The sequence below is a fragment of the Anolis carolinensis genome, unplaced genomic scaffold (assembly GCF_035594765.1).
Source record: "Anolis carolinensis isolate JA03-04 unplaced genomic scaffold, rAnoCar3.1.pri scaffold_21, whole genome shotgun sequence".
Classification (NCBI taxonomy): Eukaryota; Metazoa; Chordata; class Lepidosauria; order Squamata; family Dactyloidae; genus Anolis; species Anolis carolinensis.
Window position 1 is genome coordinate 57,003 of NW_026943831.1, and position 13,713 is coordinate 70,715.

Below are 13,713 nucleotides of genomic sequence, written 5' to 3' on the forward strand. Positions count from 1 at the left end.
AGCCCCCCAAGAGTCTGAGGGACTGTGAATCGGCCCTCCACTTAAAAAGTTTGAGGACCCCTGCTCTACTGTATTACATTTATTATTTTACTCTATTATTATTACATTTATTGTTGTACTCCATTATTGTTGTTACTATTACATTTATTTTACTCTATTATTATTATTTTATTAATAATACATTTATTATTTCACTCTGATCTTATTATTATTATTATTATTACATTTATTATTCTACTCTATTTTTTATTACAGTAGAGTCTCACTTATCCAAGCTAAACGGGCCAGCAGAAGCTTGGATTAGCGAATAACTTGGATTATAAGGAGGGAGTAAGGAAAAGCCTATTAAATGTCACATTTCGTTATGATTTTACAAATTAAGCACCAAAACATCATGTTTTGCAATAAATACACAGAAAAAGCAGTTCAATACACGGTAAAGCTATGTATTTATTTACAGTATTTATATCCCGCCCTTCTTTCTCACCCTGAAGGGGACTTAGGGCGGATTACAATGAACACATATATGGCAAACATTCAATGCCAACAGACAAACAACATTCAGTTTAGACAGACACAGAGGCATTTAACATCTTTCCAGCTTCACGATTCCGGCCACAGGGGGAGCTGTTGCTTCACCGTCCATTGGTGGCTGTTCTTCCGCATTCTTTTCCTCGTGAGCAGTTTTATGGTGTTGTAGATTAGTTAAATTAGCCTCCCGCATAAAGCGTCCCTAAATTTTCCCTACTTGACAGATGCAACTGTCTTTCGGGGCTGCTAGGTTAACAGCAAGCCGGGGCTATTTTTTTTTTATGGTCGGAGGCTTAACCCGACCCGGGCTTTGAACTCATGACCTCTCGGTCAGTAGTGATTTATAGCAGCTGGTTACTAGCCAGCTACGCCACAGCCCGGCCCCTCTTACAGTAGTAACTACTGTATTTATTAATTTAGCATCAAAACACCGTAATTTATTGAAAACATTAACTTTAAAAACATTGACAGAAGGGCCCCAAAAGTCCTCCTTGTTCACCCACCCGCCCGTGCCTCGGCTCCCTCGCATGCTGGAGCCGGCAGCACCGGTGCCCAGCATGGCGGAGGAGCGAGAGAGAGAGCCCACCCTCCATCCCTCGCTCACTCACTCACTCACTCACCCAGCTGGATTCCAGCAGCACTGGGATCTGGCGGGGTGAGTGGGGGGCGGGGGGAGGAATTTGGCTCAAATTGCCCAGACGCTCGGACGAGCGGGGCTCGATTTAGCAGGGTTTTACTGTACATGTATTATTTTCCTGTATTTATTATTATTATTACATGTATTATTTTACTCTATTATTATTAAAAGGATATACAGTAGAGTCTCGCTTATCCAACGTAAACGGGCCGGCAGAACATTGGATAAGCAAATATGTTGGATAATAAGGAGAGATTAAGGAAAAGCCTATTAAACATCAAATTAGGTTATGATTTTACAAATTAAGCACCAAAACATCATGTTATACAACAAATTTGACAGAAAAAGTAGTTCAATATGCAGTAATGCTATGTAGTAATTACTGTATTTACGAATTTAGCACTAAAATATCATGATATATTGAAAACATTGACTACAAAAATGCGTTGGATAATCCAGAATGTTGGATAAGCGAGTGTTGGATAAGTGAGACTCTACTGTATAAGCACATTTACACTGAAGATGATGAGAATAATGATTTAATCAGAGTTGAACAGTCATATCTTAAATTACAGTTTGATGAAAAGATTCAAAAACATTTAACCTACTGAGGCCTCAATTAGTGCTCGGTGCTCAATTGGTATCTCGGCTTATACTGGAGTCAATGTTTTCCCAGTTTTTTTGTGGTAAAATTAGGTGTCTCAGCTTATATTCGGGTCGGCTTATACTTGAGTGTATACGGTATCTTCTCTGACCCGGTGCAGAGTTCCACCCAGAAGCGAGGAGGGTTGAGAGACCACAAGCCCCCTGTGATGACTCATGGGCCATGTAGTCCCGTTCCTAGCGCTGTTGTGACAGATGAAGAGGAAAACTTAGGTTTTCCTCCGTTTCAGTCAGAATTGGAACTTTCTCAGCCAGAACTGGAACCCTTGCACCTGCAGGAGGTTTGCCTTCCAGAAGTTTGCCAAACAAGCCCTGAGCCAAAATCTCCCCCTTTTTCTCGCCGTGATTATTGTCAACAACAGAGAGGAGCTCAACAGGCTAATCGCAGAAGCCTGAGAATCGCGGCCAAACAAATGGTTGATTAGCCTGCTTCCCATGAGAAACTTTAGGGAGTCATGCATCTGGACCCAGAGAATGGCTTTCGCTTCTGGTTCCCCAGAGAATCTGCTCTTGGCGGGAAACCGAGACCCTACTTAGGTGTTTTGCCCACGAAGGAGTCTTGCGGAGTCAATTCGTCAACTACAGGAGTAGGTTGTGTGTGGACTACGCTCCCGTTTCCAGCCTTGCTTTGCTTCCCAGGACCTTGTTTTGCTTCACGGACCCAGCCTTGCCTTCCTTGACCTCGCCACGAATTTACCACGGATCCTGTTTTTGCTCCTTGTTCTTTGTTGCCTTGAATTAAGCCTTGTATCCAAGAATCAAGTTATTTCCTTGCCTTGCCTAAGTTTCATGGACTAAAGGACCTTGTCTTCTCCCCTCACTTTGCTTGGCAAAGTGAGTGTTTCGGTTATTGGATTACAACTTTGGACCTTAATATCTCATATTGGACATTGTTTCTCTGGACTAATTTTGACCTTTCCTGAAAGATCTACTTCTGAACTATTTCCTACACTTGCTTTTATTAACTTTATATATTTCCTCAATAAAGATATTAGATAGATTCTGGCCTCTGTGTATGGTTATTGGTGCTCTGCAGCCTGGGTCGTGAAACCCCCCTCATCTCAGCCCAAAAGCTGAGTGTCTCCTGAACCCAGAGCCGGGAGAAGAAGAGATACAAAGGAAGGGCCACTGACCTGTTGCTGTGGGGCCGTTCGTCCAGGTCCTTCAGGATACGGGCCACGCGGCAGACCTCGCCCCGCGCTTTGGCCTGCGAGGGAGGAGACAGAGTGGCCATGAGTGGGGTGAATGGCAGTGTATGATCGGGGTCTGACTAAGGGCCTATTAAAGCCTTGCAAGGCTGAAGACACCACCGTAACATTGGAAATGGCATTATGGAGAAAGAAAAGGCGGTCAAGATTTGATTACCGTATATACTCGATGATAAGCCGAGTTTTTCAGCCCTTTTTTTGGGCTGACAAAGCCTCCCTCGGCTTATAATGGGGTCAAGGTGAAGGCCGGTCAACAGAAGCTAGAGGCCATTGCTTGCAATATATGATATATTTATCTTTCATCTTACCCTCCTTTATCAGTGTGTTTTCTTTTTCAAAGCCTCCCTCGCTCTTAACCAAGGGAATGTTTTGAAAAGGGAAAGACGCCCTTGCAAGTCAGGAAGAAGAAACATATATATCCATTAATCTTATAAAAGTATCTTCCCCTGAAATATTTGTTAAACTCTCCTATAATAATAATAATAATAATAATAATAATAATAATAATACTTTATTTATACCCCGCAACCATCTCCCCAACGGGGACTCGGGGCGGCTTACATGGGGCCATGCCCAAAACAATACAATGTAAACAGCATATAAAAGAACAGCACAACACAATACAATAAGCAATACAGTAAATAATATCCATTACAAAATAAAACAAGGAGACAATAAAAACAAGGGCAGACCATATGAACAGATATATAGGCATTAACACCCTGCATGCATTTGCAATCCCTATGTATATTTATATATCTCTATCTATCTATCTATCTATCTATCTACATTAATCTGATATATGAATTTTCCCCTCATATGTTTGCAGGTCTTTGCAAATCCTATATACAGTAGAGTCTTAATTATCCAAGACCTGCTTATCCAACGTTCTGGATTATCCAACGCATTTTTGTAGTCAATGTTTTCAATATATCGTGATATTTTGGTGCTAAATTCGTAAATACAGTAATTACTACATAGCATTAATGTGTAATGAACTACTTTTTCTGTCAAATTTGTTGTATAACATGACGTTTTGGTGCTGAATTTGTAAAATCATAACCTAATTTGATGTTTAATAGGCTTTTCCTTAATCTCTCCTATTTATCCAAGATATTCGCTTATCCAAGGTTCTGCCGGCCCATTTAGCTTGGATAAGTGAGACTCTACTGTACATATAGATCCATGTACCTGTATATCTATATCCAGATATATATATATATATATATATATATATATATATATACACACACACACACACACACACACACACACACACACACACACATATACTAGCTGTGCCCGGCCACGCGTTGCTGTGGCAAAGTGGTGGTGGTATTGGTTAAAAATTGTTGTGGAATTTTTATTTGACGTTATTTGTATTTTTAATTAATTTTATTGTAACTTATCTTTTTTATTTATTATATTTTATTATTTTGTTGTATTATTTTTAGTTATTTTGTTATTATAGTATTTTATTGTATTAATTTTTTAGTGTTTATTATTATTTTTATTGTATTATTTGTATTTAATTTTTTAAAATCTTTTATTAACACTGGTGAGTGGGTTGCTAGGAGACCAAGTGGGCGGAGCTTAGCCTTCTAACTGGCAGCAATTGGATAAAAACAATTATTTCTCTCCCTCTAATTAGGACTTTTTTTTTCTTTTCTTTTTGTTGTTGGAACCTAGGGGCAAGGATGGTGGGTTGTGTTGCCAAATTTCTAGGTTCTGGGGCTTGTACATTTGTTGTTTAGTGGGAGGAATGGACACCATTACTCCTTTATATATATAGATACATTATTTAACCTACTGATGCCTCGATTAATGTAATTTTATTGGAATCTATTTTTATTTTGAAATTTACCAGTAGCTGCTGCATTTCCCACCCTCAGCTTATACCCGGGTCAATAAGTTATCCCAGTTTTTTTTGTGGTAAAATTAGGTGCCTCGGCTGATATTCAGGTCGGCTTATACTCGCGTATATACGGTAACTTGGGCATGAAAAGGGCTGAACTGACGATAACTGACCTGAGAATTTTTGGAGAAAACAACACATATTTACCTAGTCAGAAACAATGACTCTTTAAATTAAGGAAGTTAGAAACAATGACTCCTTATGCTAAGGAAGAAAAACAGTATCTATTCTGGAATTGATGGAGCTTCAGCAAGCCTTATCTGAATTATAATATAATGATAACTTTATTTTTATACCCTATCTCCATCTCCCCGAAGGGACTCGGGATGGCTAACATGGGGCCAAGCCCAAACAATTACAATAAAACAAGATAAAATACATACAGGACACATGACAACATCCAATAAAAATGCTTATACAATGACATAGTGAAACAAAACATATAATAACATTATAAAGCAGAATATAAAAAAAAATACAAAAAGTTGAATGAAGGTGAGTTGGGCCAAAGTACGAGGAGTGAAAATTATAAATATACAAGTTGTCGAACAATCAAGAACAACATCAGCAATAAGTTCTATGTAAGGAGACCCTTTTTCTCTTCGAAAAATGTGTCAGAGTTGCAAGGAATGCTGTTTGAACACCCACCTCCTTTCAATATGGAGTGAGAAAAGCAGTATAGAAATGCAGATAATAATAATAACAATAATAATAATAATAAAATCTCTTTTTCGAGTTTGGGGGCATATACGTTGCATTGATCCCTGCTCCAAGGTCACATACAGTACTATCTCAGCTTGCATAGGTTTTGTTATGGTTGAGCCTTCGGGCTCCGGTAATGAAAGAAGGGGTCGTAAGACTCCTCGAGAGTCAGACACTCTCGAGGAGCGTGAAAGGAAACGGCTCCGGGATTTGTTTGCAGAGCCGACAGATGAGGACTCATTTGAGGGTTTTTTTCAGGGTTTGGAGGAAGAGGTGGCCAGCTCGGAGGAGGATGATATGGAGTGGACTCGTGTGAGGGAGGATTTGGGTGTTGGGGAGGCAGGCAGTGAAAGCATGGGAGGTGATTGGCGGGTTGCAGGATCAGACCCATGGACTGGTTGGAGGGATGGAGCGGGATCCACAGCTGGGGATGCTGTGGGGCGTAGTCAAAGGTGCTTAAGCTCTGATGAGGATGATGATGTTGGGGCGTCTGGAATTGGGATGGCAGCTGACAGCGATGATGAGCTTGAACTGGGATAAAATGGGGTTTGGGACCAATGTCTAATTGCGTTGGGCAAGGTAATCTGGACGGACGCTTGGGCTCTTGCTGGGGAATTTCCTGAAGACGGGTGTGATTCATTACTGGATATGTAAGTTTACCAAGGACGGGGCATTGACGGCGGGAGGAACTGTGTGGGGTTTTTCTCTGTGCAACTTGTGTTTAATCTTGATAGCTTGGACCTCCGTCGTCTTTTTGACGGGCAATATCTACTTTCACTGGATTGACGCTGGACTGACTGACTACGATTCCGGATTAACCCTTCTGCTGGCTATCGGTGTGACCTTTGGATTCCTTGACGACGCTTGGCTTTTGATCTTCTGGACCGGATTGGGACCCTGCTGACTGCCGTTACCCTAAACCTGAATCTTGACTACAACCACGCTCTCGTTCGCTGCAGGAAGGAGTAAACAAGCCTGGTTTACTCCCCTGCTGTTCCTGAGTAGCAGAGAGGAATCTGCCGCCAGTCTTTTGTTTACATTCCAACTCCTGTTGATTCTCTTTTGTTTGCATTGTTTGCCAAGCTGAAGTAAGCTCTTTGATTTAATCCGGATTATACTCCTGTTTAACCCGGTTTTTCCCTTTGAACTGTTTAAGCTCAAACTGAGCTGCTTTTTGGTTATTTAGCACACTGAAGTCAAGTGTTTGCCCTGTTCTTTGTTCCTTACGGGCGTTTTTAGTTCTGTAACCTCAATAAACTGAGTTTTGTTTTACTTGCTGGCGTTCTGTCTTTGACAGGTTTCCTTTGTTTATTTAGTCATCCCAATAAAAATAATTCTGGGCCATGAGGAGAGGTGGGTAAGAAATAAAATAATAATGAAGGAGGGGTCCTGCTACTCACGGGGACCCTGCCGTTCCCAAGGAAGAAGTTCTCCTGGAGGAGTCTGCCCATGGAGCCAAAGGCCACGTCCGGGTGGTCCGTGAAGAAGGAGCCCAGCTGCAGGACACGGAGAGAAGAAGAAGAGCCAACACTCGCATTGATAGCACAATCGAGGGCAGAGAAGACCCTGGGCCAACTTGGGTCCTCCAGGTGTTTTGGACTCCAACTCCCACCATTCCTAAGAGATGGTTCACCTGTATTCAGAGAACACTGAGCCCATTTGGATGAAACTTACCACACAAATTTAACAAGGCCAACTGGGAATAATGGTGGTCTTAGGTGGTCATTGACCTTTAACACTGAGAGTTACAGTTCACCTATAACTTGGAACACAGACCCAACATGGCCAACTGTGAATTTTGGGGGAGTTTTAGGGGGATTGACCCAACATTTTTTGGGAATTGTAGTCCACCCACATCTTTCATATTATTAATGAACTAGCTGTGCCCGGCCACGCATTGCTGTGGCGAAGTATAGTGGTATGGGAAATAAAGTATTGAGGAATCGGTGGTAGTTAAGGTCAAGGGTAAAGGTTTTCCCCTGACGTTAAGTCCATTATAAATGGGTTATATAGCTGTGTGGAAGGGCCTTGAGTCTACACTGCCATATAATCCAGTTAAAATCAGATAATCTGTGGAAGAGGCTTAAGTGAGGCCTAACTCTGCCTGTCCCCTGGGCTGAGTGGGTTGCTAGGAGACCAAGTGGGCAGAGCTTAGCCTTCTAACTGGCAGCAATTGGATACAAACAATTATTCCTCTCCCTCTAATTAGGACTTTATTTTTCTTTTCTTTTTATTGTATGAACGTAGAGGCATGGATGACGGGTTGTGCTGCCAAGTTTAGTGTTTCTGGGATGTGTAGTTTTGTTGTTTTGTCCTAGGCCAAAATTTCATTACCCTTTTATATATATAGATATCATTACTATTGCGGGTGGGCCTTCAACTCAGCCCCATCTCCTGGTGGTCCCTCTTCAACTCCCTGGACAGGAGGGAGGGGCTTCAATCAGGGCCAGCTAACACCTTCCAACAAAGGATTCCCCAAGGGAGGAGGCAGCCAGGTCAGCCCTCTGAACCCCACTAAGGACAGATCTGGACCAAACTTGCCACAAAGATGCAACACGGCCAACTTCATAAAGCAGCAGGGTTGGAAGGTGGTTAAATTTGCTCTCCGTGAGTTATAGTTCACCCGTATCCACAGAGCACTGAAGGTAGCCAACGTCACGTCTGCACCAAACTTCGCACACAGACTCAACATGCCCATCCGTGAATACTGGCATGGTTTAGGGGTCTGGGAATACATGGGGCGAAAGAGGGCACGCTATGCTGCTGTGCATGATATTTGGCAGCAAATATATATATATATTCTTTTTCAAGGTTTTGCAAATGGAGGTGTGCATGAGTATCAATGACTTGAGTCAATACAGTCCCGCTTGTGGCTACCTGTCCCGTGAAGTCCAGGGTGGACCGAGTGCTGGTGTTGGTGCTGGTGCCGTTCGACCGGATCTGGTCCAAGTTGAGGACCTCCTCGGGGGTCATGGCCGGGACTCTGCAGCCTGCAAACAAGAGGAAGAGGCCAAGGAGGCCCTTCATGCCACAGAAGCAGGGATACAGGAAGGGTCCCTCCCAATGGTCAAGCGGGGGCTCCTTACCTGCGTCGGGGGGCTTGAGGGGCAGCGGGGCGGCCGTGGCGGGCTTCCAGGTCTCCAGGGGCATCTTCCTGTGGCGGGGGACGAACCTCGGCTGCAAAAGAGGCAAAAAGGGGGACTGAGGACCACCCTAAGACCCCCAACCTTTGTGGGAATCAACTAGAAAAGCAACATGAAGATACAGATGGAAGAGACTCAACTAGACTTAATGTCAAGGGGAGAACCAGCAGTACTCAGTCAGCACTGGAAAAAAATTGTCCAAACTGGTTCTGAAGCAGCAGAACAGAAACAGTATCAAATCAATCCCCAGCACTTTGCAGGTTCAGTCAATCGGCTTCACGCACTTCCATTTTCCAGTTAACACACACAGCACAGTTACCTACATACAGTAGAGTCTCACTTATCCAACACTCGCTTATCCAACGTTCTGGATTATCCAACGCATTTTTGTAGTCAATGTTTTCAATACATTGTGATATTTTGGTGCTAAATTCGTAAATACAGTAATTACTACATAGCATTACTGCATACTGAACTACTTTTCCTGTCAAATTTGTTGTATAGCATGATGATTTGATGCTTAATTTGTAAAATCATAACCTAATTTGATGTTTAATAGGCTTTTCCTTAAACTCTCCTTATTATCCAACATATTTGCTTATCCAACGTTTTGCCGGCCCGTTTACGTTGGATAAGTGAGACTCTACTGTACCTACAAGAGAGAGAGAGAGAGAGAGAGAGAGAGAGAGAGAGAGAGATGGTTATATCAGGGATCCCCAAACTTTTTAAACTGGGGGCCAGTTCACGGCCTCTCAGACCATTGGAGGGCCGGACTATAATTGAAGAAAAAAAACAACCTATAAACAAATTTCTATGCACACTGCACATTTCTTATTTTGAAGTAAAAAAAAACCAAAACGAACAGGAACAAATACAGCCTCAATGTTAATAATAATAATCACCACCATCATCATCATAAAAATAATAAAGAGGGTTGGAAGAGACTCCTTAGGCCATTTCGTCCAACCCCCTCCTGCCTTTGTGCACCAAAAGCACAAGCAAAGCACCCCTGACAGATGGCCACCCAGCCTCAATATTAATAATAATAATAATCACTATCTGACAGATGCCCACCCAGCCTCAATGTTAATAATAATAATAATCGCCATCATCATCATCATCATAAAAATAATAAAGACGGTAGGAAGAGACCCCTTGGGCCATTTCGTCCAACCCCCTTCTACCTTTGTGCACCAAAAGCACAAACAAAGCACTCCTGACAGATGACAACCCAGCCTCAATATTAATAATAATAATAATCACCATCTGACAGATGCCCACCCAGCCTCAATGTTAATAATAATAATAATCACCATCATCATCATCATCATAAAAATAATAAAGACGGTAGGAAGAGACCCCTTGGGCCATTTCGTCCAACCCCCTTCTACCTTTGTGCACCAAAAGCACAAGCAAAGCACTCCTGACAGATGGCCACCCAGCCTCAATGTTAATAATAATAATCATCATCATCATCATACATCACACATTCCTAAATGCTGGGGAAGTGCTCAACTTGTGATTTTGTGATATGAAATCTAGTGTATGTATATATATATATATATATATATATATATATATATATATATACTATATTATACTGTGTCTTTGTGTCAATAATAATAATAATAATAATGATTGGAAAAGACCCCTTAGGCCATTATTACTGTTATTACTGTTGTATTAACTCTTGTTTTATTGTCTTACTGTGTTTTATTTTAATTTTTATTGTATATTGTTCAATTCAATGTATTTATGCTGTTGTTTTTGTAAATTGTGCTGGTTGGGCCTTGCCCCATGTGAGCTGCCCCGAGTCCCCGTGGGGAAATGGTGGCGGGGTATAAATAAAGTTTATTATTATTATTATTATTAGTCTAACCCCCCCCCCCTTTGCCTTTGTGCACCAAAAGCACTGGCAAAGCACCCCTTAATAATTAATAATTAATTAAATAATAATTAAAATACCATTACAAACAAGCAAAGCTTTGGAAGGCGCGCACCAGGTGAGGGAGGAGGCGGGAAAGGCTGAAGCCATTAATAGTAGCAGTAGTAATAATATTGATATTATTAATAATAATACTAATAATAAATGGAAAGGCCTTGGTGTGTTGCCTCTCCTAGATCTGCCTTGGAGAGTGGGGCCCAATGGAGGGGGGTGATGGGCGGTCTAGATCAGGGGGCCTCAAACTTTTTAAACCGAGGGCCGGTCCACAATCCTTCAGACTGTTGAGGGGCCGGATTGTCATTTGGAAAAAAATACAAACAAATTCCGATGCACGCTGAATATGTCTTATTTGTAGTGCAAAAACAACAACAACAGCAGCAACAACAATGAAAGAACAATGCAATATTTAAAAATAAAAACAATTTTAGCCAACATTTATCAGGATTTCAATGGGAAGTGTGGTCCTGCTTCTGGCCAATGAGATAGTCAAGTTAATTAGGGTTGTTGTTGTTGTTGTTGTTGTGTGCCTTCAAGTCATTTCAGACTTTAGGCGAGCCTAAGTCTAAAATCTATTTATTTATTTACTGCATTTATTTACTACATTTGTATCACACCCTTCTCACCCCAAAGGGGACTCAGAGTGGCTTACAAATTATATGTACATACAATATATTATATTATTAGCACAGCACAATATTAGCATTATATATTACTACTAGCTGTGCCCGGCCACGCGTTGCTGTGGTGAAGTATGGTGGTATGGGAAATAAAGTATTGAGGAATTGGTGGTAGTTAAGGTAAAGGGTCCCCTGGGCTGAGTGGGTTGCTAGGAGACCAAGTGAGCGGAGCTTAGCCTTCTAACTGGCAGCAATTGGATAAAAACAATTATTCCTCTCCCTCTAATTAGGACTTTATTTTTCTTTTCTTTTTGTTGTATCAACCTAGAGGCATGGATGAGGGGTTGTGATGTCAATTTTCGAGGTTGTGGGGTGTTTACTTTTGTTGTTTTGTCCGCTGCCGTGATGCCATCACTCTTTTATATATATATAGATATTGAACTATACCACTATACTGTAATATTATATGTAATATAGAATATATAATTAATATTATTATGTGGTATTATTATTAGTGTTATATTGTATTACATTATAATATTATCAATATTATATGTATACTAGCTTTGCCCGGCCACGCGTTGCTGTGTCTGAGTCTGGTGGTGTTGGTCAGTCTACATTAGGTTGTATTGATGCTGTGACCTCCACCCTTCTTTATACTCACATTAGTAGTAGTATTTGAAGTCTGTTACCTTCTTCAATTTTTGTGTTGATTGATAATTGCTTGAGATCCCTGTTGTCTTTGGTTTGTTGTTAATTGTAATGTCTGATTCTGCTGAGTGCGGTTTATATTTTTATTGTGGTACAATAGTCTTTTTTTGTTTTGCCTGTGTAGGTGTTTATTATTATTGTTGTTGTTGTGGTCATGAAGGTTGGATAAGTTAGATGCTACTGTATTGTTTTTTGGAGGCCCAGTGTAGCACTGACTGGCCTCTCAGCCTCAGTGCCTGGCTGTTTCTTGCCTGTGATGGTGTTGATTCTCGTTGTTGTTGTTGTCATTGTTATTATTGTAATTGTTTTTTTGGAGGCCAAGTGTGAATGTAGTGATTGAGGAGGTGGATGAGTTGTGTTGTCAAATTTTGTATTTGTTATAGTCACAATGCGTTGTTGTGAGTTTTGTGGGTCCGGATTGTGGTTTTGTGGTGTAGTTGTGTTGTTACAACCGGGAGAAAAGGCTTTTGCGTTGTGTTGTCAAGTTTTGTATTTCTGGGGCGTTTAGTTGTGTTGTTATAGTCACGATGCACTGTTGTGAGTTTTGTGGGTCCGGATTGTGGTTTTGTGGTGTGGTTGTGTTGTTACAATCGGGAGAGAATGCTTTTGTGTTGTGTTGTCAAGTTTTATATTTCTGGGGTGTTTAGTTGTGTGCCAAGTTTCGTATTTCTGGGGTGTTTAGTTGTGTTGTTATAGTCACGATGCGTTGTTGTGAGTTTTATGGGTCCGGATTGTGGTTTTGTGGTGTGGTTGTGTTGTTACAACCTGGAGGGAAGGCTTTTGCGTTGTGTTGCCAAGTTTTGTATTTCTGGGGCGTTTAGTTGTGTTGTTATAGTCACAATGCGTTGTTGTGAGTTTTGTGGGTCCTGTGTGGTTTTGTGGTGTGGTTGTGTTGTTACAACTGGGAGGCAAGGCTTTTGCATTGTGTTGCCAAGTTTTGTATTTCTGGGGTGTTTAGTTGTGTTGTTATCGCATGATGCGTTGTTGTGAGTTTTGTGGGTCCGGATTGTGGTTTTGTGGTGTGGTTGTGTTGTTGTAACCTGGAGGCAAGCCTTTTGCATTGTGTTGCCAAATTTCGTATTTCTGGGTTGTTTAGTTTTGTTGTTATAGTCACTGCGCAAACAACTTTATCATTTTATATATATAGAAGATACAATATATTATATTATAAAAGTGAGGGCGGGGGCCAGGTAAATGACTTCGGAGGGCCGCATCCGGCCCCCGGGCCTTAGTTTGGGGACCCCTGGTCTAGATGACCTCGAGGGCCCCTGCCTGCTTTGTGCCTCGATTCAGAGACAAAGCGGTGTATTGTTAATAATAATAATGATAATAATCATAATTAATCTCACCTCCTCTTCTTCCTCCTCCTCCTCCTCCTCCTCCTGCCTCTGCACTTGCCCATAGGACCCCCACCCAGCCGCCAAAGGGGAGGGCCGGGTGATGGCGCGGTGGGGCGGCCCGGCCCGGAAGATCCCCGGGAAGAGCAGGCCCGGGAAAGCGGCCGAGGAAGCCATGCTTGCTTGCTTGCTGTGGAAGAGGAGGCAGCGGGCCTCGAACTCGCGCCGGCCAGGAGGAGGAGGAGGGATTGCGCATGCGCGTCTTGCAGCCGGACTTCTCGCGCTCTTCCTGCCAGTATTGGAA

At 41.9% G+C, this 13,713-nt stretch overlaps 1 protein-coding gene across 1 annotated transcript in view; it reads right to left on the bottom strand.

Moving 5' to 3' along the window:
- taf1c (TATA-box binding protein associated factor, RNA polymerase I subunit C) overlaps window positions 1-13,690 on the bottom strand; it is a 39,169-nt gene extending 25,479 nt beyond the window's left edge. The window contains exons 1-5 of the mRNA XM_062966449.1: window positions 13,422-13,690; window positions 8,743-8,833; window positions 8,534-8,646; window positions 7,057-7,152; window positions 2,965-3,038 (exon numbers count right to left, since the gene is read on the bottom strand). Of these exons, the coding sequence (XP_062822519.1) occupies window positions 2,965-3,038; window positions 7,057-7,152; window positions 8,534-8,646; window positions 8,743-8,833; window positions 13,422-13,586 (539 nt within the window). The 5' untranslated portion in view covers window positions 13,587-13,690. The remainder of the gene's footprint in view (window positions 1-2,964; window positions 3,039-7,056; window positions 7,153-8,533; window positions 8,647-8,742; window positions 8,834-13,421) is intronic.
- Between the last annotated feature and the right edge of the window lie 23 nt (window positions 13,691-13,713).